The following is a 23,366-nucleotide window of genomic DNA, read 5'->3' on the forward strand; positions in this document are numbered from 1 at the left end:
GAATTGACTCCTGGCTCTCCTTCCTGTGAGCTGGGTGACCTTGGGCAAGTCACTTCACTTCTCTAAGCCTCGTCTTCCTCCTTTGTACCCTGGAGATGAGCATGGGGATGGTGATCTGTGCCTGTTTTGATCACAGCTGTTTTGTGGTGATCAAGCAGGTCAACGGACATGAATATGATTTGTAAACTTGAAATTATGCACATGTTACTTTGTTAGTATGTTAGTATGTGTTCTTGTTATGGCAGAAAGCTGTAGTGGTCTGCATGAAAAACTGGCTTCCTGTTACGTGGGCACGGGAAATGAAATTCTAGAATCTGGGGCATAAGCGTGAGCATTGGGAATACATTCAGGCATGTGTTCCCAAGGTGCGCTGATGGAACCGTGATGGGTAATGGGAGGCTGAGGGCGGGTTCCTTGAGCAAAATTTTAGAATTTAAGAATTTTGTTGTTGGTCTTTTTTTTTTTTTTTTTCACTCTCTGTTGTTGCTCTTGAGTCAGATGTCAAATGAGAGATGAAGTAAATTAAAAAAAAAATCTTGCTTGAAGATAAATCTCAAACTTTGACATAGAATGTGGTGTGCTTACTTGATTCAAAACGGAACATATGAGAAAGAAGGGACTAGTTTTCTGACAAGTTACCTGGAAATCCAGGATATGTTTCTAATGTCAATGAAATGCGATACAGACATTTTATTTTTCATTGAAAAAAAATTTAAATTGTAGTTAACATACAGTGCAGTATCGGTTTCAGGAGTAGGATTCAGTGATTTATCACTTACATACAATACCCAGCGCTCATCATGACAGGTGCCCTCAGTCCCCATCCCTCATTTAGCCCAACCCCCACCCACCTCCCAGAATCAACCCTGTTTGTTCTCTTTCGTTCAGTCTCTTGTGATTTGCTTCCCTCTCTCCCCCCAACTTTTCCCCCCTTCCCCTATGTTCATCTGTTTTGTTTATTAAATTCCACATCTGAATGAAATCATATGGTATTTATCTTTATCTGATGCACTTATTCAGCTTAGCATAATACGCTCTAGCTCCATCCACGTCATTGCAAATGGCAAGATTTCATTCTTTTTGATGGCCGAGTAATAGTCCGTTGGTGTGTATTCACACACACACACGCGTGCACACACGCCTATACACACTACATCTTTCTCCATTCATTGGTATGGATATTTGGGTTTGGGTTCTCTCCGTAGTTTGGCTATTGTTGATAACACTGCTATAAACAGTGGGGTGCCTGTGCCTCTTCGAATCAGCATTTTTGTATCCTTTGGGTATCTAATAGTGCAATTGCTGGCTTGTTGGGTAGTTCTATTTTTAGAAGTAACTCCATACCCTTCTCCAGAGTGGCTGCACCAGTTTGCATTCCCACTAACAGTGCAAGAGGGTTCCCCTTTCTCCACTTCTGCGCCAACACCTGGGTTTTGTGTTGTTAATTTTAGCTATTCTGACAGGTGTGAGGTGGTATCTCAGCGTGGTTTTGATTTGTATCCCTGGTGATGAGTGAGGTTGAGCATTTTTTCATGTGTCTGTTAGCCATCTGGATGTCTTTGGAGAAGTGTCTATTCATGTCTTCTGCCCATTTGGTCACTGAGTTAATTGTTTTTTGGGTATTGAGTTTGATAAATTCTTTATAGATTTTGGATACTAACACTTTATCACATATGTCATTTGCAGATGTCTTCTCCCATTCCATTGGTTGCTTTTTAGTTTTATAGATTGTGTCTTTCGCCATGCAGAAGTTTTTTATCTTGATCAAGTCCCAATAGTTCATTTTTGCTTTTGTTTCCCTGGCCTCTGATGATGTGTCTATTAAGAAGCTGCTTCAGGGAGCCTGGGTGGCTCAGTTGGTTGGGCGTCTGACTTCGGCTCAGGTCATGATCTCACGGTTCATGGGATTGAGTCCCGCATCGGGCTCTGTGCTGACAGCTCAGAGCCTGGAGCCTGCTTCTGATTCTGTGTCTTCCTCTCTCTCTCTCTCTCTGCCGTTCCCCTGCTCACACTCTGTCAGTCTCTGTCTCGAAAAATAAATAAACATTAAAAAAACTAAAAAAAAAAAGTTGCTTCAGCCAAGGTCAAAGAGGTTGTTGCCTGTGTTAGAAATTTTATTTTAAAACTGACTATTTAGAAATTCACGTTCACATGCAGTGTAACTTCTTAGTGTTAGTCGTGGAAAGTGTCTTATTCTCATGGTCTATTGGCACTTCTTTAAAAAAAATTTTTTTTTATTAAGTTTATTTATTTATTTTGAGAGAGAGAGAGAGAGAGAGCGAGCACAAGCAGGGGAGGGGCAGAGAGAGGGAGAGACAGAATCCCAAGCAGGCTCCACACCATCAGCGCAGAGCCCGATGTGAGGCCTGAACCCATGAACTGTGAGATCATGACCTGGGCCGAGATCAGGAGTCGGATGCTCAACTGACTATGCCACCCAGGCGCCCCTGATAGTCTACTGATACTTCTGATGTCGGTGGGGGTGAGTTAATAAACTGCAGGAGGATGTCATTTCAGCGCAGAGGCAGAATCTTGGTTTGTAATGCATCAACTCAGTTTTCGGCGGCGTTTCAAAATGGTTTCAGGGTATTTAGCCCATGAAAGGCTGTGTGGTGATAAAACATATAACTTCAAATGGTAGCAGTATCTGAATTGTTTGCCATCCGGTTGCTTGCAGAAAGTTGTACGTCTGGCTTATGTCTTTCAGAAGGAGCGATACATCGTCATCAGCAAAGTAGATGAAGAGGAACGTAAAAGGAGGGAGCAGCAGAAACACGCTAAAGAACAGGTAATGGAGTCATGGTCACGTCGTTTGGGTGAGAAACAGCATCTAAGTACTGATTTAGTCCTTTCGTTGTGTTTGCAGATCACGTGTCACATTCCAGTGTAACGAATAGTTTCCTATCACAGCAGAATTGAACTGGCAGAAAAACCTAGAATGGAATGAGAGCAACTTAACGGTGAAAAGTGTAGACATAGCCACCAACAGGAGTCTGACAGGGTGGTTGACCACCGTTCACCTTTGTGAATCTGTCTTGAGGGAAGTGTTCTTGGTCTGCATTCAGATTGTGTGGCACGGAACCTCATGCCCGTTAACTGATACTGCTGTGTTTAGCCTCGGGCGCGGTTGCTGTTTTCGTAAAACGAAGGGTAGTATGTGTGATTTGACAGGTTAGGATGGCTTGGTTGGATCTGCGTCGTTAGCAGCCTCCTCCTGGTTGCTGTTATGTGCTGCGGAGTAAGTCACCTGGCCAAGAGGTGTCGGTGAGCGAGAACAGAACAGTGAGTGAGTAGCAGTTGAGGTGGAACCTGGAAGCATTTAGAAGGTAGAATCGGTGGCATTTGGGATGGGGTGTGGGTGGCGAGAGTGGAAGGGGAGAGAAGAATGATAGTTAGGCCAGAGATTGGAGCTGTTGAGACGGATGGCAGGTGGGGTGGCCTGGAGTGATACGTGGGTGGAGGAGGCCAGGAGGTGACCCAGGGGTGAGTAGGGCCCACACCTGACCGATTGAACCAGTAAAGATGCAAAAAGCCACTGTTGGATTTAGGCAGCTTATTATATAAAGAAGGAGGATCAGCCAGTGGTGCCAACTACATCTGGTCCCTGTCCCACACACCAGAAAGACGACACTGAAACCAAAGGGACCAGGGGACTGCGGCATGAGTTGCGGCTACCCGTTACCGAACAGTCAATTCTAGACCACAGCTAAGTGCTTTTCTGTGCCGTAGCTCCATTCTGCAAAGGAGGGTGGGGCAGAAAACCCGCATGCCTCATCAGAACCTGAGAAGCGGTGAGAAACCCGTATGACAGCCTCCTGGGAGAGAGAGGGAGGCGGGCGGGAGATGGCCGTGTAGCAGCTCCTCACAAGCCCCTGCGTCCCACCCACCGGCTCCCCCTGGGGTGTTCCAACAGGAGATTGGTCCTGACTCAGGCCTTGGCCTGTGTGTCTTCAGTGGATATGTGCAAGGGTGAGTGTCCTGTAGGCAGGCTTGTCATTCTGGAGCGCAGGAGAGAAGGTGAGGTGAGGGCTGGGTGTGGCTGTCGTGGGTAGAGAGACTGGGCCTGGGTTGGAGCACCTCCCATGTGCTGAAGAATGAGAGTAAGATGGTCTGGGGTGGGTTCCTGAAAGATCTAGCATTTAAATGTTAGGCAGAAGTAGAAACATGTGCCCAGAGAGTATTGTGGCCAGCAACCCAGGAAAGAGAATGTTCAAAGAAGGGGACGTCGGCATGGAGGAGTAAGGATGTAAGGATAAGGACTGAGATGTGGCCATTGGCTTAGCCTTGGGAGGAGTTGTTCTTTTTTTTTTTTTTTTAAAGTGTTGCAGTAAAAGTTTAGTAACGGTTTTGAGAGATAGAATTCCAAATATCTGTTATAGTTTGCCAGAGGACAGAGGAGAAAGAGACAGAAATCTTGAGACCCAAGGGAACTGGGATATTTAGCTGGGACCCCAACCCAGCACTCCCCACCACAGGAATTCATGCACTTGACGAGAAGGACCTCTGGTCACAAGGAAGAATCAAAACTTTGGTATAGGAATTAGGGTCAGATTATTCACCATTTATAACATATTCCCCATATGTTCAAGCATTATGGTAGGTACAGAGGGTATAAGAATAAATGATTCCTGGCTTTCCTGTCTAAGAGCTAACAGTCTGTCTGGGAGGAAGCCATCAAAATGTCATTAAAAATTTGCATAGCGATGTGAAGTTTCTAAAAAACGGTCTTAAAAGTTAAAAAAAAGTTTTAATTGTGGCAAAATACACATAAAATTTACTACCCTATTTCTTATTTTACATTAAGAATTTTTTTTTATGTTTTATTTTTTATATTTGAGAGAGAAAGAGAGAGAGATGGAGTGCGAGCAGGGGAGGGGCAGAGAGAGAGGGAGACACAGAATCTGAACCAGGCTCCAGGCTCTGAGCTGTCAGCACAACCTGATGCGGGGCTCAGACTCACGGACCATGAGATCATGACCTGAGCCGAAGTCGGACGCTTAACCTACTCAGCCACCCAGGTGCCCCTAAAACATTTATTTATTTTTGAGACAGAGAGAGAGAGAGAGCGAGCAGGGGAGGGACAGAGAGAGGGGGACAGAGGATTAAAAAGCGGGCTCTTTGCTGGCAGCAGAGAGCCTAAGGCGGGGCTCGAACTCACAGTCTCAAACTGTGAGATCATGACCAGAGTGGAAGTCAGACACTTACCTGACTGAGCCCCCCAGGCGCCCGTATCCTATCTCTAAGTGTGCATACAGTTCTGTGGTAGTAAGTATGTTCACCTTATTGTCTAGCCATCACTGCCATCTGTCCTCGTAACTGTTTTCGTCCTGCAAAACTGAAACTCTGTCCCCATTAAACACTGGCTCCCTGTCTACCCCCTGCCCCAGCCCCTGCCACCCACCATTCTACTTTCTGTCTCTAGGAGTTTGACTACTCCTGGTACCTTCTCTGAGTGGAGTCCTAGAGTCCTACACTGTTTGTCTCTTTGTGACTGGCTTATTTCACTTAGCGTGATGTCCCCGGGTTCATCCATGTTGTAGCAGGGATCAGAATTCCCTTCCTTTTTAAGCTGAATAATAGTCCATTGTCTGTATATGCCACATTTTCTTCACTCATGCATCATGGATACTGGGTTGCTTCCACCTTTTTGATCTTTGTGAAATAACTCTGCTGTGATCAAGGGTGTGCAAATATCTCCTGGAGTTCCTGCTTTCAGTTCCTCTGGGTATATACCCAGAAATGAAATTGCTGGATCATATGGAAATTCTTTATTTAATTAAAAAAATTTTTTTAAAACATTTCTTTATTTTTGAGAGGGAGAGAGACAGAGTGCAAGCAAGACGGGGACACATAGAATTCGAAGCAGGCTCTAGGCTCCAAGCCGGCAGCACAGAGCCCGACGCGGGGCTTGAACTCACGGATCTCGAGATGACGGCCTGAGCTGAAATCGGACGCTTAGCCGACTGAGCCACCCAGGCGCCCCTATATATTTAATTTTTTGAGGAACCACCATACTGTTTTCCGTAGTGACTGTGCCACTTTGTGTTTCCACCAACAGGGCACGAGTGTTATAGTTTTCTCCACATCCCGGCCAACACTCGTTAGCTTTGGGAGTTGTTGAAAGAGAGGAGCAGCTTCAGTGAGGGAGAGGCCAGAGAGCAGAGGGCTGCAGGTAGCTGGCATTGAAGCTGGAGCTAGTGAGCAGAGGGAAGACTTGAATTATGTAGCCGTGATGCTCGCAAGATAGGGAAATTCAGCCCATTTACCCACCACCGGGAAGAAAGGAGGGACGAAACCGAATGGGGATGGGTCTCAGAATGTTGTACTATAAACGTTGTATAAAAAATGCATTTGACGAAAAAGCCGGGAGAATTTGGAGAATGCTTGATGGGATCCGTCAACTGCTGGATAGGTTTCCTCAGAATTTAATGCAGTGTTGAATTTGGTCAGCAGGTGGCAGCTGAGAAAAGATTGTGTTTTTTTTTATTTTTTTTTATTTTATGTTTGTTTATTTTTTGAGAGAGAGAGACAAAGTGTGAGTGGGGAGGGGCAGAGGGAGATACACGCACACACACACACACACACACACACACACACACACACACACAGAATCCGAAGCAGGCTCCAGGCTCTGAGCTGTCAGCACAGAGCCCGATGTGGGGCTACAACCCACAAGCTATGAGATCATGACCTGAGTCAGATGCTTAACTGAGCCACCCAGGCACCCTGAAAAGTTTGTGTTTTTAAGACTGCTTGCTAGCCATAGAAATTTCAGCAAACGATGTGCGGTGATGGGTAAACCCTAGGCACTGTTAGTACAGTAACTAATAAATAATTTGCTCCTTGCTAGTTCCATGTTCTAAAACAGAAGAGTGGTCTATACATTGATCATTTCAGATGCAGTTGTTTAGGATGATGGAGACAGACTATGGGAAACTAAAGCTGTCTAACTCGATGTAACATTTCAGTGCTTTTTGGGGGCTAGGTTTTAACCTGTGCAACTAAGGAATATATGTACATCAATAGTTTCCTTGGTTTGTTTCTCTAAATTAGGAAGAACTGAATGACGCTGTGGGATTTTCTAGAGTTATTCATGCCATTGCCAATTCGGTAAGTGAACCAGGGTCTATCTATTTTCCTTCCTTCCTCCCTTCCTTCCTCTCTCTCTTTTTCTTTCTTTCTTTCTTTCTTTCTTTCTTTCTTTCTTTCTTTCTTTCTTTCTTTCTTTCTTTCTTTCTTTCTTTCCTTCCTTCCTTCCTTCCTTCCTTCCTTCCTTCCTTCCTTCCTTCCTTCCTTCCTTCCTTCCTTTCTTTCTTTCTTTCTTTCTTTCTTTCTTTCTTTCTTTCTTTCTTTCTGTTTATTTTGAGACAGAGAGACCGTGCGTCAGAAAGAGGGAGGGAGAGAGAATCCCAAGCGGGCTCTACACTGTCAGCATGATTTTGGGGCTCGAACTCATGAAATGTGAGATCACAACATGAACTGAAACCAAGAGTTGTACCTTTGACTCAGCCACCCAGGAGCCCTTTTCTTCTTCTTCTTCTTCTTTTTTTTTTAATTTTATTTGTTTATTTTGAGAGAGAGGGAGCGAGAGCGGTGGGTGGGGAGGGGTGGGGGCGGGCAGAGAGATTATCACAGGCAGGCTCTGTGCTGTCAGCACGGAGCCTGATGTTGGGCTTAAACTCACGAATCATGACCTGAGCTGAAGTCCGACGCTCCACTGACTCAGCCACCCAGGCACCCCCAGGCTTTTTGTTTTTAACTAGATTTCTGAATATAACATCTAAGGTGAGATGCTTAGTTATGATTGTGGATTAGCCATTTGGTCACATGTAGAATGTTTACCTGGTATGGAGGGAGACTGGTTATAATGCACCGGGTGGGACGTTGTAATTGTTGATTGGATACACACCATTTTTCGGAAGGTTTTCTCATAGGGGCGCCTGGTTCCTCAGTGAGTAGAGCGTTCAGCTCTTGATCTCGGGGTTGGGAGTTCGAGGCCCATGTTGGGTGTAGAGATTACTTTAAAAAATTGAAAAGAAAAGGTTTTCTTGTAAAATTCATAGGATTATACTACAATGTCTTTATATGGCTGCGTGAAACTAACATTTATTATTCTCAAAACTAGTAAGAAGTGGAATAAGAAAGGACAGAGTGTGGGGAGAAATAATCAGGTTTCTAACTGAGGGCGTTCTTCCTTAATTAGAAGAATCTAGAGGACAAAAATAACGGAGTTCTGTATAACTGTAACTGAATCTTCTATCTTGATAACTTTGATGATATTTGATGAGTTTTCAAAAAGTGTTGACTATTTGTGTATATATGCTAGAGGGTTCCATGATAGGTACGGTAGACATTTTTGCTTGTTTTCTAAGTTCCTTTGGCAAAGAGGCCTCCACATCTTGCACAGATAAACTGGGTCAGGCTGCTGGTGGTTTTGCGGATTGTATATCCGAGTCAGGCAGCTTGCTGGGTTGCTAAATAGCCTGGAGTCTAAGACTTTCTGTTCCTTGAGTGTCGGCCATGGAGAAGGAATTGTCCCCCCTAGAGACGGAATCATCTTGTCCCTTAGATGCCCAGCTTTGTATTAAGGACACTTTAAGGCTGTAGAGATCCCCCCAGAGTTCCGTGGCTGTCCCACCACCAGGTGTGGGCTTGTCAGATCAGGTCTTGAGGGAAGGCCTGCCACTGTCCTCTACTGGGGACAGACAGCAGTGACAGAGCCCTGAGCTCACTGGGAGCTGTTGGTCTGAAGTGAGTGAGGTAGTCAGAGTGGAATAGAAAGCCAGATGAGTCTGGAGAGAAACAAGGTGAGAGTCTGTTCAGAAGTGGCTAGGATAACAGGTATCCAGAGGAGCAAAGAGGGTCTTCTGGTCACATTTGCTTCCATTATACACACTCAGCCTGCGGACTTCAGTCAAGTGGTTAATTTTACTGAGGCTGGCCTGTACAGACATGTGGGGCATCAGTTGGCTTTGAGCTCTGGTAGCCATTCTGAGACTGTTTGTTTTCCTGGTTCATATTCAGATGCCTTCGCTGGCTGTGTGTTTGTTGGTTTTCCCTCCCTGTTGTCTTGTCTCCTACAGAATAATTCATAGCATGTTGATGACCGTTGGTAGTTAACGTCACAAAGCCTACTACTGAAGAAAAGTCCTATTTCTTAGCAATCCAGACATTTAATATTTCTAAGCCACATCCCTTAAAAACAGAGTCGGGCTATGTAAAGCCAGTGAACACTGAACACTCTTAAATATTTATATGACACCACATTCTCTCCCTGGCACTGTTCGTAGTAAATATGTATTTTCTATAGTTTAAGAAACTATAGACAAGTTGCAAAAATAGTAGAGTTTCCGTAGATCCCTCGCCCAGCTACCCTTACACTGATGCCTCATATAACCACGGGGGTATCAGAACCAGGAAATTAACGCTGGTACAGTATTATGAACCGGACTCTCGAGCTGATTTGAACTTCATCACTCTCCCCACTGACTCCGTTTTCCATTCACAATTCTTTCCAGGATCCTATGTCGCATTGACTTGTCCTTTCCCTTTAGTCTTCAGCCCTCTGAGCAGTCTCTTTTTGTCTTTTGTAATTCGATGTGCTTAAAGAATGCTGATCGTAATTTTGTCCGATATCCCTCAGTTTGGGTTTGCCTGATCTTTTCTCACGATTGGATTGAGGATGTACAGTTTTGGCAAGAATCCCACGGAAATGATAGTTTGTGATGTTGACCTTGATCACCTGGTTGAGCTGGTATCTGCTGGAATTGTGTACTGTGACATTATCATTTGTCCCTCGGTGGCTAATAAATTCGGGGGGATACTTTGAGACTATGAAAATGCTGCTTTTTCTCAACCTCTTGCCCACTAAAACAGCATGTCAGTGGATTTTGTCTGCAGCCATTATTGCTTTGGTGTTTTAATGGTGAGTTTATATTTTCTTCTTTCTTTCTACCCTTGTTCTTGGAATTCTTCTGTAAGGAAGCAATGTCTCTTATTTCATGTTTATGTATTCATTTAAAAAATGTTTAAAGAAGCACACACTTCGAGGAATTTATGTTATTCTACAGATTGTAATCTGATATTTTTATTGTTTATTTTGTTGCTCAAAATGTATCACTTTTGGCCATTGGCGCTTCTTCAGCTTGGCTCCTGTGCCCTTTGAACAGGCCCCCATCCTTCTTGGAGCACCTCCTTACTTTCTGGCATCACAGAATGTTCAGACTCCTATTGTGTTTTCCCTGCCTTAGTTCTAGAACCGTAAGGTCTCCACGGAGGCCTGGTTCCTTTTATTGGATAATGGTGTTTAGAAACCAGATCTGGCAGTAGGTTCCTACTGTGGTAGTTACTGCTGTGGCCGAAAGGAGAGCTTGTCTGTTGGATTTGGAAGATTTTGTATGGAATTATTTATTTCAGAGAATTGTGGTTAGCCCTATGAGTCAAGGAGTATCACTCTGGAGGTGCACTGGGACCCGGTCAAAAGCTCCATTGTAATGACCAGATGCTTTATGTTAAAAATGGTGTCACCTGGCTAGCTGAATGTAGGTCAGTGTTCCATTTTGATAGTTAAATTTTTATCATGATGGAGTAATTGATTGAATACATACTGTAGTTCAGTTGGTTGAAAAGCAAAGCAGCAAATTGCACTGGAAATGCACATGAATTTTGACAGAGATGTGAAGGAAATGGAAATTCATCCTGTTTAATAGAACTCAAGTTTATTTATTTTTTTTACCTTTCAGCGTTCTTGTGAATGTATCTTTTGAAAATAAATGAGTTGTTTTAAAGAACACACTCCTAGAATAGATGTTTGGAATCTGTTGACAAATTTTTGACAGGTCAAGGTAGTTAGCATTTTCAGTTACTTTTTTGAGCTCTTCAATAAAAATTTTACTACTTCTGATTCTTGAAGGTGGCAAGATGAATAAAAAGCGGAGAAAAACATCAATGAAATCAAAGTCATTGGTGCTTTTACTTTGCATTCTGGATCTAATACGCTGAGATTAAAGAGGAAGAAAGCCGGGCCCAACTTATTTATCCACATATAAAGTTTTTTTGGGGTTTTTTTTCATGTCAAAAAGTAAGTTTAGGACAAAGTCCTCATAGGATATGAACCGCACATTTCCGTCTCAAGCACCAATATAATTTTGTGCCAAGAAGTCTTTTTCCTGACCTTGACTTTCTGTAGGGAAAACTCGTCATTGGACACAATATGCTCTTGGATGTCATGCACACGGTTCATCAATTCTACTGCCCTCTGCCTGCGGTAAGTGACTCAGCCTGGGTCCAAATTTTTTTTTAATGTTTATTTTTGAGGGAGAGAGAGAGGGAGAGAGAGAGGGAGTGAGCACAGGGGAGGGTCAGAGAGAGAGAGGGAGACACAGAATCCCAAGCAGGCTCCAGGCTCCGAGCTGTCAGCACAGAGCCCGATGCAGGGCTCGAACTCACGATCTACAGGATCGTGACATGAGCCGAAGTCGGACACTCAATGGAGTGAGTCCCCCAGGTGTCCCAAGCTGTGTTAAAACTTCATGATTCCTTGCCATGGCAACGACGTTGGCGGAGCTAGAGAGTATCATGCTAAGTGGAATAAGTCAGAGAAAGACAAACACTGTATGATTTCACTCATGTGGAATATAAGAAACAAAACGAACGAGCAAAGGGGAAAAAAAGAGAGAGAGAGGCAAACCAAGAAACAGGCTCTTGACTGTAGAGAACACGCTGATGGTCACGAGAGGGGAGGCGGGTGGGGGATGGGCTAGGTCGGGAGGGGGAGGAAGGAGTGCACTCGCTGGGATGAGCACTGGGTGACGTGTGGAAGTGGGGAATTACTATGTCGTCCGCCTGAAACTAATATTACACCGTGTGTTAACTAACTGGAATTTAAATAAAAACTTGAAAAAAGAAGAGAAAGAAGTTCCCCGTTCCTTACTACTGGGACAGTGTTCTCTACACGAGAGCTGTTTCCTTGTAGGCACCATGTTCCCAGGGAGAGAGTCTCATGTGCTTAGTCGTACATTTTTGTATATGTGCTGCCGAAGCGAGCACTAGTCGTACATTTTTGAAGAGATGTACTTACAAGCCGTTATCGGGAATCTTCAGTCGTCCGCCATTGCCAGAGCAAAGTTGGACCTTTGTTCCGTCTTAACGCCAGCAGTTTGCTCAGTTAGCGCTGGCCGAGGCTTCTTCGGCCACGGCTGTGGTCTCCCAGTTCGCTGCTGCTACCTTTAGCTATAATGGGGCCTTTGAAGGCCAGTTGTGCTGCGGGTCAGCCGAGCTGGATCAGGTCCTACAAAATTCACGATTACCTCTTGTGGGGCTGCCTCCCTTAGATTCTCTGTCAACCTTACCGTTTTTGCTCCTGGAGCCAAGTTGTCTCAGTGCACCAGGGCACAGGCTTCTTGGGCCCTGCGGGAAAGGAGGTTCTCTTCTGTCTCTTCCTCCTCTGCTCCCAACTGTGCACGTGGCCTCATCTTGCTTACCGCCCATTGCCCGTCCTCCGCTCTCCTTTATTGGCTCTCCCTGCTTTCCGCCTTCGGGGATCTCACCCACGCTCATGCCGTCAGCCGAAGCCAGTGCCATCTTTATCTCCAGCCGTAATCTTTCCCTGGATGCAGGTGCGCAGTTCCCGCCGGACTCCACACGACTCCATCCGGATAGCCTTCAGACCCGGAGGTGTTTGTAATTTCTAGGTCTCAGACGAGATGTGTAGCTTCCACTGCCTTTCTTCCCTTCTCACTCTCTCCCAACCAGTTATCTCTCTTTATTCCCTTACTATAAATTATAAACGATACCCTCTCACCAGTACTGTTTTTTGACGTTAGTTGGGCCTCTTCCTGGTCACTTCAGAATCCTGACCACTTGTCTCCGTGCCGTCTCTCACATTTGGACCTCTTCGTTTTAACTGCAAGTAGCCTTCTCGTCTGGAGCCTAGCAGACCCCAGGCAGGCTTCCTTGTCTTTCAGCTCGTCCTTTAAAACAAAGGTTGGCAAACTTTTTCTATAAACGGCCAGATAGTAAGATATTTTAGGCTTTGCAGGGTGTACAGTCTACGTCACAGCTCTGAGCACTGCCATGATAGCCCGAAAATGGCCATAGAATGGATAAACAAATGGGTGTGGCTTTGCTCGAGTAAAACTTTGTTTAAAAAATAGGTAATGGGCCAGATTTGGCCTGTAGGCCATGGTTTGCCAATCCCTGCTTTCAGCTGCCACCACATTAATCTTTTATGACTTCTGGACTGGAAGATACCTCCTTCAGAGCTCAGTGTCGCTTATACATAGGCAAAGCCTGAGTTATTTCATGTTTCTTATGAGACGTTATTCCATCGCCGTCTTGATTGCTTTCTTTGGAAAAGTCTAGCAAAGCCCGGCTGAAAATACAGTGGATCTGCTGCTCCCCTTGTCCTATTTCTGTACCCTCAGGACTGTCAGGGCTTTTAGGACAACTGTATCACCCTCTGGGACTCAAAGTTTTCGTAGTGGTGAGTCTCAAAACAAATAGGACCAGTGTGAATTTGCAGTGTATGATCTAAACAGCTGATGTTTACTGCAGATCAGCCACTTCTGTTGGCCAAGTACAGCAGCTCCTCTCGTGATTTTTTGACCTTTAAACCAGTGAAGTGATTGGTAAGGAAAGAGGAAAGTGTGTTACATCCTGCGTCTGAACACCAAATAGAGCTTGGCACAGAGGAGGCATCGAATGGTAACAATTGAGTTATCTTCCGACTGTGCTAGTTTTATAATCTTCTGATATATGGCTCTGCTCACATCACTGACCCTGCTCAAAAGTCTGAACCTAATCCCACATTCTTTGCTTTTCTATACAGCTGATTCTTTGTAGCCTGGCGTATCCAGCTTCTCTGTGATCTGGCCCAGCCTTCCTGTGCCTTCTCGTCACTTGTTGGTCTCTTTTCGGCCAGCAGGCCTGGCTCATTTGTTCCTGGGAACTGCTTTGTGTTTCAGCCTGTCCGTGGTTTGGTCTCCCATTTCCTCCACTTTGGATTTTCTCCACCTTTGCTGTATGCAGCTTTCCCTGTCTTACCAAGGTCCAGCAAACGCCTCTTCCATGAAGTTTTCCATGCCCGCTTGCCTTGCCCGAGAGGTGATCTTTCCTTTCTCTGAACTCTCACAGAACCGTGTACCTCTTGTGCCTACAGTTTTTGTTGACAGCTCCCCCCCTTTCTTCTAGGTGATCGGCTCCCCTGGAGAAGGGGTTTACGGGTCCAAACGCCTAGTATAGCACATTGTCCACGCGCTTAATAAATGTCACCTTGAATGAAACTATTGTAGTTCTGAATCCAGTTCTAGTAGGAAGGGCATGTGATTTGCCGCAGAGTCGGACATGAGTTAGGAGACTTGGCTTCATCCCTTGCTTTATTACTAAGGCGACCTTAGTAAGTAATTGAACTTTGTGTTCTGTCCGTCAGAAGGAGAAAATGGTTTTCTTCCAGCTAGTTTTGGAAGAAGCATTGAGAATAAATGCGAAAACATATTTAAAATGGGAGAACTTTTGCATGCACTAGTACCACATTTTGCATTTAAAAGTGTTCTGAAGAATCCATGTTTTGGAGCTGCCTTTTAGGGGAGAGTCTCTTCTGAAGAATCTTCTTGGTACTTAGGCATGACCTTTTAGAAGGCCTTGGTCCAGAGCTCTGTTATATACGCTAGCCCTGGAAGGATCCAGAATTCTAATTTTTTCTTGCTTTTGAGGCTCTGTGATGGCATTGAGGGGTGACATCAGTCATTGTATTTTTGTTTGGCTTCAGCACTGAAACCACTTGTCCATGTATTGTCTGTTAATTTAACGACAGCCACTGAAAAGCTGGTAAATATTCCAAACTAGCTAAATACAGTGTGTATTTATAGGCTTGGAAAGCTAATTGGAAGTGGCAGTCTGCTATGAAGCATGAATAACGCTGAAGAGAAGTGTAGTTACAAAGGGTCAGGAGTATGACGATTCAGTCTAGCATGGCAATTATGTATGTAAATGAGTTCATTCAAAATTGGAGTTGTCTCCTTTCAGCTTTAGACTTCCTGATCAAAACAAACCGGGAAATAAATTGTCCAATTTAGGCACTTGCTACTGGTGCTTCTTTAGCAATTTTCTGAGTAGTTAAAGCATGCATCTTGCATATTGGAAGGTCTGTGCTTTAATGGCCTTTTTAACTAGCATTTCAGAGGCGTTCTCAGTAACGGTATAACCTAGTTTACACAATGCCCATTTCCTATATAAACCATTCTATTTAAATAACCGTGCTAGTCTCGCTGTTAGGATGGATATGTTGAATAGAGCTATTACTAAAAGCTTTCTTTGTGTAATAGAAACCTTTCCCCCTCCTGTTTCAGCCATAAGATACTGGAGTTTGTCTATTTTGGTTATGCAAAGGTTTTATTTCAGATCATAGGATCCCAGTCAGTGAGGAGATTGTGAAGATTTTCAGAAAGTAATTATTAACTGGAAATGAATCTGGCCATTGAGTTTAAAGGGCCTGCGTGAGTATCACAGCTTGGAGAGAGAGCTGTGAAGCTTGAAATGTTCATGTATGTTTGCAGTATTGTGAGTGTATTTAGTAAAAATCGCAGCAAGTCATCATCCGTGTTTTGTTGTTTTTTAGGACTTAAATGAGTTTAAGGAGATGACAACATGTGTTTTCCCCAGGTAAGCTTTCTTCAGGGATTCTTTTTGTCTTTCATTCAAAATAGTGCTCCTACTATCTGTGATACAAACAGGTAATAAATAGTAATAATAGTAATTACCCGATCATGGTTACGATCCAGTTGATACAAGCTGGGAAATGTTTTAACAGGTCCAGCTGTGATGGTTTGATTTTATAATCGATGGTTTGTTTTATTCCATTAAAAATCAAAATTCGAACTCAGAGTGAAAATAGATGGCAATTTATTTCTTCTTGTCCCACACCCTGCGGTCTGAAAAACCGGTGGAGACTTCTTGGATTGGCTCTTGTCTCTCTGAAACGTTGAACCTGCCTTGTCCTCGTCCAGTTGAGAGTATTCTGTAGTTTGTCAAGAACTTTCTGGCTAGAGATTTTTTCCTTCACCTCTGAGTTTACCTGTTAGTGTCACAGGTCCCATGTCAGCCACGTGGAGCCTCCAAAGCGAGGGTCTGTGTGTGAGGACGAGTCTGAAGAGGGACGGGCATGGTAGCAGAGCCGTCATTCTTCTCTCTGGGCTAATTCTGTCCTGTTACCTACACTGTTCACATTTCTGTCAAAAGAAACAGCGTTTTCATATTAGTGTCTCTCTCCTTTTTTTTTCTCTTTTTTCCTTATTCTAATCTCTGAAACCAAATTCTAACACGTAACAAGAATACGTGAAACTAACAAATGCAGATTTTTCCCTCCACGAGTTTATTTTGTACAAATCTGGGTAGGACAGCAGTTGGTAATGGCGTTGGGGGGTGGGGGGTGGGTGTTAGACCTGCAACCATATTTGAACCATGTAAAAACTTGGGAAGATCTTTGCCTTCTCCTTGAGACTGACATAGCCCACACCCTCTCGGGGTCCAAGCAGATCTAGAGCTGTGCTCTGAGTGTGGTGGAGTCCCGTAGTCTCGTGATGAAGAGGGGTTGAGAGGACGGAGTCCCAGTCTGATGTGGAGATGCCGGCCCTATGTCAAAACGGCTCACGTGTTTAATTCTCCTGTCGGCTTTTAGGACAGTAGGCTTTTCATTTGAGTAATATACATTTTGGACCGTTTGCCTTATTGAAAATTCTTTTGTTTTTAGACTCTTGGATACAAAATTGATGGCCAGCACACAACCTTTTAAGGTATTTTTAAAATTTGAGCTATCACTGATAAGCTATGTTTTGATGTGTTTCGAATTGCCACTAGGCGCTTGAAATTCTGGTCTATTTAAATATCATTTTCTTTCTTTTTTTTATATATATATTTTTTTTAACATTTATTTATTTTTGAGACACAGAGAGACAAAGCACAAGCAGGGGAGGGACAGAGAGAGAGAGAGAGAGAGAGAGAGAGACAGAATTTGAAGCAGGCTCCAGGCTCTGAGCTGTCAGCACAGAACCTGATGTGGGGCTTGAACCCAGGAGCCCTGAGATCATGACTTGAGCTGACGTTGGACACCGAATGAGCTACCCAGGTGCCCCTAAATATCGTTTTCAAATATACCCAAAAAAGAAAAAAAAATTGGAAAAGAACTAGAAATAAATATATCAAAATGTGAATAATGGTTGTCTTTGGGTGGTGGAATTATTTTTTTCTCCTATATTCTTTTTGAATATAAACGTTTTTAATGTTAAAATATATAGTGTGTTTTTTTGAGGGAGTGCGCTTGGCAGGCTCAGTCAGTAGAGCATGTGATTCTTGTTCTTGGGGTTGTGAGTTCAAGCCCCATGTTGGGCATAGAGCCTACTAAAAATGCGTGTGTGTGTGTGCATGTGTGTGTGTGTGTGTGTGTGTGTGTATAATGCATTTTTTAATAGGTTACACATGCACACACTTCATTATTTTCCTGATTTTGTATATTTTGGTTCTATTTTCTAATCAGGAAAATTCAGGTAAAAGTATAGTTGTCTGCTGTTTTGTGAAGTGACTTTATATAACTGAGCAAAATGAATGCCAGAACTGTATAGGTTTCTGGCCCAAGTTCTGTAGGTATTTAACATGACTTAAAAACCTTTCATGTGGTGATACTTACCAAGCATGGTGAAAATGACACTTGGCTGTCTTTCACATTGAATGAATGATGACTCTTGTGTTTCTTCAGAGAACACAAGGGGGCAGTACTAGATACTGGGTTTTTTTTGGTTTGTTTTTGTTTTTTGTTTTTTGTTTGTTTTTTTTTGGGGGGGGTTCTGACATTCAGTGAATCTCTGCTGTAAGTTGTAGTGAGATGATTTAAGCTCATACATAATTCTCTGCTTTTCTGGTTTGTAGGATATCATTAACAACACATCTCTTGCAGAACTGGAAAAGCGGTTAAAAGAGACACCTTTCAACCCTCCTAAAGTTGGTAAGAATATAAAGTGATCCTGATAGTGCCCAAGGCCCTTGTGATCATTACTGATGTATATCACACAAGGAAGGAGAAGTTGCTCTGGAAACCAGCCGTGCACATTTGTGGATCTTGGCTGAGTTGCCTTGCTCCTGCCCTTTGTTGACTTACGCTTTCTGAACAAAGCTGGTCTCATAATCCTACATCTATTTTAGGTGAATCAGTCAGGTAGCCATGCATTGAGAAGTTTAGCAATTAATGCTTCAGGGCTTTTATTTCTTAATGCTTGGAATTCTCCCAAAACTTGATGTATCTATCTTTTCTATGGGGCATTGTTTAAGCAGAGACAAAGAGTTGGTGCTTAATTGCCAGGGGTCGAATGGAAACACTTTTTGTCTCAGGAAAGCCCAAGAATTGGGTTGACGGTGGAGGAAGGAGTGTCTCCACCTTTGCCTCCCATCATTGGTGGCCAAGCTATGGAAGGGCAGCAGCGAGGAACACCAGAAGTAGGGAGGAATGTTTCTCAGGGCAGAGATGTTTTACCATGTCTGGTCATGGCCCCTACCCAGGTAGGGCCCTACCCAAGCCACGTGTTCCTTCCTTGGTTCCCGTTCGCCTCATTTTGCTGCTGATACCATAATTGGCATTCCATTAGCTGTAGTCTGCAAACTTCTGAAGACATTGATAATTGGACTAATGGTTCAGAAATTGACAATGGAAGGTACTAAAGCAGCCAAGATTACAGCCATTTGTTTCCCTTTCTGGGTAATAGTCCAAAAAAGGAATTAAGAAAGGAGGGAGGGTGGGGCGCCTGGGTGGCGCAGTCGGTTAAGCGTCCGACTTCAGCCAGGTCACGATCTCGCGGTCCGTGAGTTCGAGCCCCGCGTCAGGCTCTGGCCTGATGGCCCGGAGCCTGGAGCCTGTTTCCGATTCTGTGTCTCCCTCTCTCTCTGCCCCTCCCCCGTTCATGCTCTGTCTCTCTCTGTCCCAAAAAAAAAAAAAAAAAAAAAAAAAAAAAAACGTTGAAAAAAAAAAGGAGGGAGGGTGAGGGAGGAAAGCCTAGACCTTTTTGTCTAACACTATGATGGAAATCATTGATTTTGGAAATAAATGTGTGTTTCAGTTGATGGTAGAGTAGAGCCTCTTACCTACTTGGCGTCATGTTAACAGATTTTTTTAAAGCTTAACGTCTAATATTTAATACAGAGGTTAAAAAATTCTTGCTTAAAGACCCTTATGTTGACTTAAGAACATTCACAGTCTAGGGGCGCCTGGGTGGCTCAGTCTGTTAAGCCTCGGACTTTGGCTCAGGTCACGATCTCTCTCTTAAGAAAGAAAAAAAAAACCAGTCACAGTCTTTTTGTTGTTAATTTCCATTCATGCTTTTGGTTTTGTTGCAACATTTTGATACTCATTTCCAGAACAGGGCTAGGAAATATTTATGAGTGATAGTTGTTTTTTTGTTTGTTTGTTTTTGTTTTTGTTTTTTGTTTTTGTAAAGAGTTAGAGTTTTACCCTATTCTTTCTGTGTGATATTCTGGGATGTGGCAAAGAATTTACTCTAAAGCAGGTTACTCTTCCCAGACACTGCACTCAGCATCTGTGCGTTGATCAGTGTGACGTAAGAATCACGTAAAGCGGTCTCTCCTAAGAAGTGGCCCCATGTTCGATGGGCAGCATTTTTCTTTAATGTTGTTTAATGTTTTATTTATTTTTGAGAGAGAGTGAGAGATACAGAGCGTGAGCAGGGGAGGGTCAGAGAGAGAGGGAGACACAGAATCCGAAGCAGGCTCCAGGCTCCAGGCTCCGAACTGTCCACACAGAGCCCGACGCGGGGGGCTCGAACTCACGAACCGTGAGATCATGACCTGAGCCAAAGTCGGACGCTTAACTGACTGAGCCACCCAAGCGCCCCTCCATGGGCAGCATGATCGTACGTTCTGATCTAGTTTGGGAGTTAGTTGTACCTTCATCTTTAGATCCATACGTTTGGAAATGTGGCAGAGGGCAGTGCTGATCATTGGCAGAGTTGCCCATGTCGAGTGGCGTCTTTTGCCTTCTGGGAGAGTTACCTGGGGTATTGATGGATGACAGTTACCAAGCATTTACCACGTGCCAGGCACGATGTGAGAGCTTTACTGACATTAGGTCGTTTGATCCTCACAAAAGCCTAACGAGGGAGGTTTTCATCTCCATCCTGCCAAAGTGGAGGCCCGGAGGTGAAGCGACTTGCCTAAGATCACATAGCAAATAAATGGTGGAGCCAGGATTTAAACTCAGACGGCGGGACCCACAAATCCATGCTCTTAGTCATGACTGAAATACCGATTACGTCTCTCTATCATCAGGGAAGAAGTTCCTCGTGACCTCAGAAAGCGGGCAGAAGACAGGTCATTGTCATAGAGCAAGTTATACATGGTCGTAAATAGCACCCGCCCGTGTGCAGTCGGGAGGCCTGTGGCTGGGTCTCTGATGATGTAACTGAGGCATTTCTCTAGTCTAGACCCAAGCTCTCATGTTCAGTGACCCTTTTTTCTCATATTGCGAGGTCTTGTGTGGAGAGAATGAAGAAGTAGATAGCCTTTTCCTGCTTGTCTGGGATATTTCTACAGCACATACCAGTGTAATTTGGATTTGGTAGGGTAGCATGCCTACTAGTCTTCGTGATGTGTGATGTCCTTGGGAAAACCCTTTGTTCTTTTTTCTCTTTAGAAAGTGCAGAAGGTTTTCCAAGTTACGACACAGCTACTGAACAACTCCACGAGGCAGGCTATGATGCTTATATCACAGGGCTGTGCTTCCTCTCCATGGCGAACTACCTAGGTACTCACTAGACCTGTTTCCTCCAAACACACCACGGTCGGGGGCAGATCTTGCCTGTCTGCCCTTTACGTGGGGCCCACTTTCCCAGGTAGAAGTGGGGGGGGGGGTTGGAGGTCAGAGTGGGAGGGCTTTGCGGTAGGGCGTGGAGAGTGCACAAGGAAGACCCGTTGACACTTAGCTGGTGTGGTGCCTGGCGCTTGCCCTTACGAGTGCCTCTGACCCTTCTGAACGGGAGAGTTGATTGACATAGGCTGTCGTCTGAACTTTCAGGCTCTGTCTCCTTGACCGTGTGTAACACTCTGCTTTTTTTCTTCATTAGGTTCTTTTCTTAGCCCTCCAAAAATTCACGTGTCTGCCAGATCAAAACTCATTGAACCTTTTTTTAACAAGTAAGTAAGCAGAGCCCCAGTGGCCACGTTCTCTCACTGATGTCAGGGTGATTGGGAGCTCTTGTGCATTTTTACATAAAGGATTTCTCATCCCCAGTGACTCACGTGTTTTTTTGAAAACAGAAATTGACCTTCTGGGAAATAATTTATTAAATACATTGGCTTAAAAAGAAAGAAAGAAAACACTGCCAAAAGTAGTGTGTCTCTTCCAAGACGAAGAACTGGTGGTTTTGGCATTTGAATTGCCTTTAAGGGAGACTCTGAGAGAGAGAGAGAGAGAGAGAGAGAGAGAGAGAGAGAGAGAGAGAGTGAGTGTGTGTGTGTGTGTGTGTGTGTGTGTGTGTGTGTATGTATACACAGTTGGACCTGACACTGCTAACATACTTTACACATGAGGTTATTATTTATACTTGCATTATTATCTCATTAAAATTCTTTCTAAGAAGATGTTGGTTACACAAATGGCTTTTAAGATAATCTATGGAGAAGTCTTGATTGTCATTTCATCCTGAGCTTTCATCTGCGTGGATTCAATGAAGTAAAAAGCTTGCTCGTGTACTTACAGTTGGAAGAAGTCTGTGTGATTTAGGGAGACGCCAAAGTTCAGAGCATTTTCAAAGACTCTCGAGATGATGACTTCAAAGTGTGGCTTGTGCTTTCTTGGCATCGTTGAGACTAAAGTTATGGATGTGACCCTCAGGCCGGCCACAGTTGGGCTCTGTGCCAGAGCCCTAAGCCTTCTTTACCCCTGCTTTCTTAACAGAATTTGTTCTAGGAGATTCTGGGTGAGCCAGAAAGAATGAGGCAGCCCACATCGGTCATTCCCACTGGGAGAAAGAACTGTTTGAGCTTTGGGTTGGTTACATCATTTCCTTACATTATACACAGCACTTTACAATTCTTTCAGTGAGAACACCATCTCCTTTGGATGTCTATATAAATGCTAGTATCGCAATGTTTGTACTTAAGTGACATGCTGCAGAGACAGATGTTAATTGCAAACATCTGGATTCCTACAGGTTTGGAATTTGTGTAGTCTGAGTTAGTAAATTTTATCACACTGTGGCTTCTTACTTTTAAATCTTCTTTTATCTGGAAGTTCAGAGGTAAATGTGTTTGATTTTTTTCTTTTTTTTTTCTTTTGAGAACGAGGATGGTGGGGGGAGGGATGAGGGGGAAAGAGAATCTTAAGCAGGCGCCACACTCAGCGTGGAGCCCAGCACAGGGTTCACTGCCGTGACTGTGAGATCATGACCTGAGCCGAAATCACGAGTCAGATGCTCAACCGACTGAGCCACCCGGGTGGCCTTCTACTTGTGTTTGGCTGTCAAAACGTCTTTCAGAGAGGAATGGGAAGCAATGTAGTATATATTGAAAATCAAGTTGAGGGACGCCTGGGTGGCTCAGTTGGTTAAGCGGCCAACTTCGGCTCAGGTCACAATCTCGCGGTCCGTGAGTTCGAGCCCCGCGTCGGGCTCTGTGCTGACAGCTCAGAGCCTGGAGCCTGTTTCCGATTCTGTGCCTCCCTCTCTCTGACCCTCCCCCGTTCATGCTCTGTCTCTCTCTGTCTCAAAAATAAATAAACGTTAAAAAAAAAAAAATTAAAAAAAAAAGAAAATCAAGTTGAAATTTTTAATTAAGTTTTTAATTTTAATTCCAGTATAGTTAACATACAGTGTCATGTTGGTTTCAGGTGTATACTATAGTGATTCAGCAATTCTATACATTATTCAGTGTGCATCATGCTAATGTACAGAGTTTAATTTCTTTTTTTATGGAAAATTAATTCTGCTAACAGTTGAGCCCTTGCTGTCTATCCAATTCCTTATGGGAAAAACAGAATATTCTTAGCTCTTAACTTTTATTTTGGGGGTTGTGTTTATCTTTGTAAATCTTTGAAAGGGCAGCTTAAGTCATAGACCATAGAGTGTGCAGGTGACCTTAAATATTGTTTGGGTCATGGCCATTCCTTGCATTTTTATGTGCAGGATGTTAAGTTCATTGTTCAATGATATTTTCCAACTGGGACATGTTTACTCATTTTTTAAATATAATTTAAAAAACCAGTTTATTTTTTATTTAAAAAAAAAATTTTTTTTTAACGTTTATTTATTTTTGAGACAGAGAGAGACAGAGCATGAACGGGGGAGGGTCAGAGAGAGAGGGAGACACAGAAT

The 23,366-nt window shown here is 43.8% G+C and overlaps 1 protein-coding gene across 4 annotated transcripts in view; it reads left to right on the forward strand.

Moving 5' to 3' along the window:
- The window catches only part of PARN (poly(A)-specific ribonuclease), a 166,839-nt gene that overhangs the window by 19,788 nt on the left and 123,685 nt on the right, over positions 1-23,366 (forward strand). For 3 of the 4 annotated variants that reach the window (XM_058711541.1, XM_058711542.1, XM_058711543.1), the window contains exons 11-18: positions 2,708-2,788; positions 7,054-7,110; positions 11,189-11,266; positions 15,617-15,660; positions 16,748-16,790; positions 17,920-17,995; positions 20,690-20,800; positions 21,120-21,189. In XM_058711541.1, coding sequence (XP_058567524.1) covers positions 2,708-2,788; positions 7,054-7,110; positions 11,189-11,266; positions 15,617-15,660; positions 16,748-16,790; positions 17,920-17,995; positions 20,690-20,800; positions 21,120-21,189 — 560 coding nt within the window. The remainder of the gene's footprint in view (positions 1-2,707; positions 2,789-7,053; positions 7,111-11,188; positions 11,267-15,616; positions 15,661-16,747; positions 16,791-17,919; positions 17,996-20,689; positions 20,801-21,119; positions 21,190-23,366) is intronic. The other variant, XM_058711544.1, reaches the window with a different exon arrangement.

The sequence above is a fragment of the Neofelis nebulosa genome, chromosome 18, assembly GCF_028018385.1.
Source record: "Neofelis nebulosa isolate mNeoNeb1 chromosome 18, mNeoNeb1.pri, whole genome shotgun sequence".
In the NCBI taxonomy this organism is placed as follows: domain Eukaryota; kingdom Metazoa; phylum Chordata; class Mammalia; order Carnivora; family Felidae; genus Neofelis; species Neofelis nebulosa.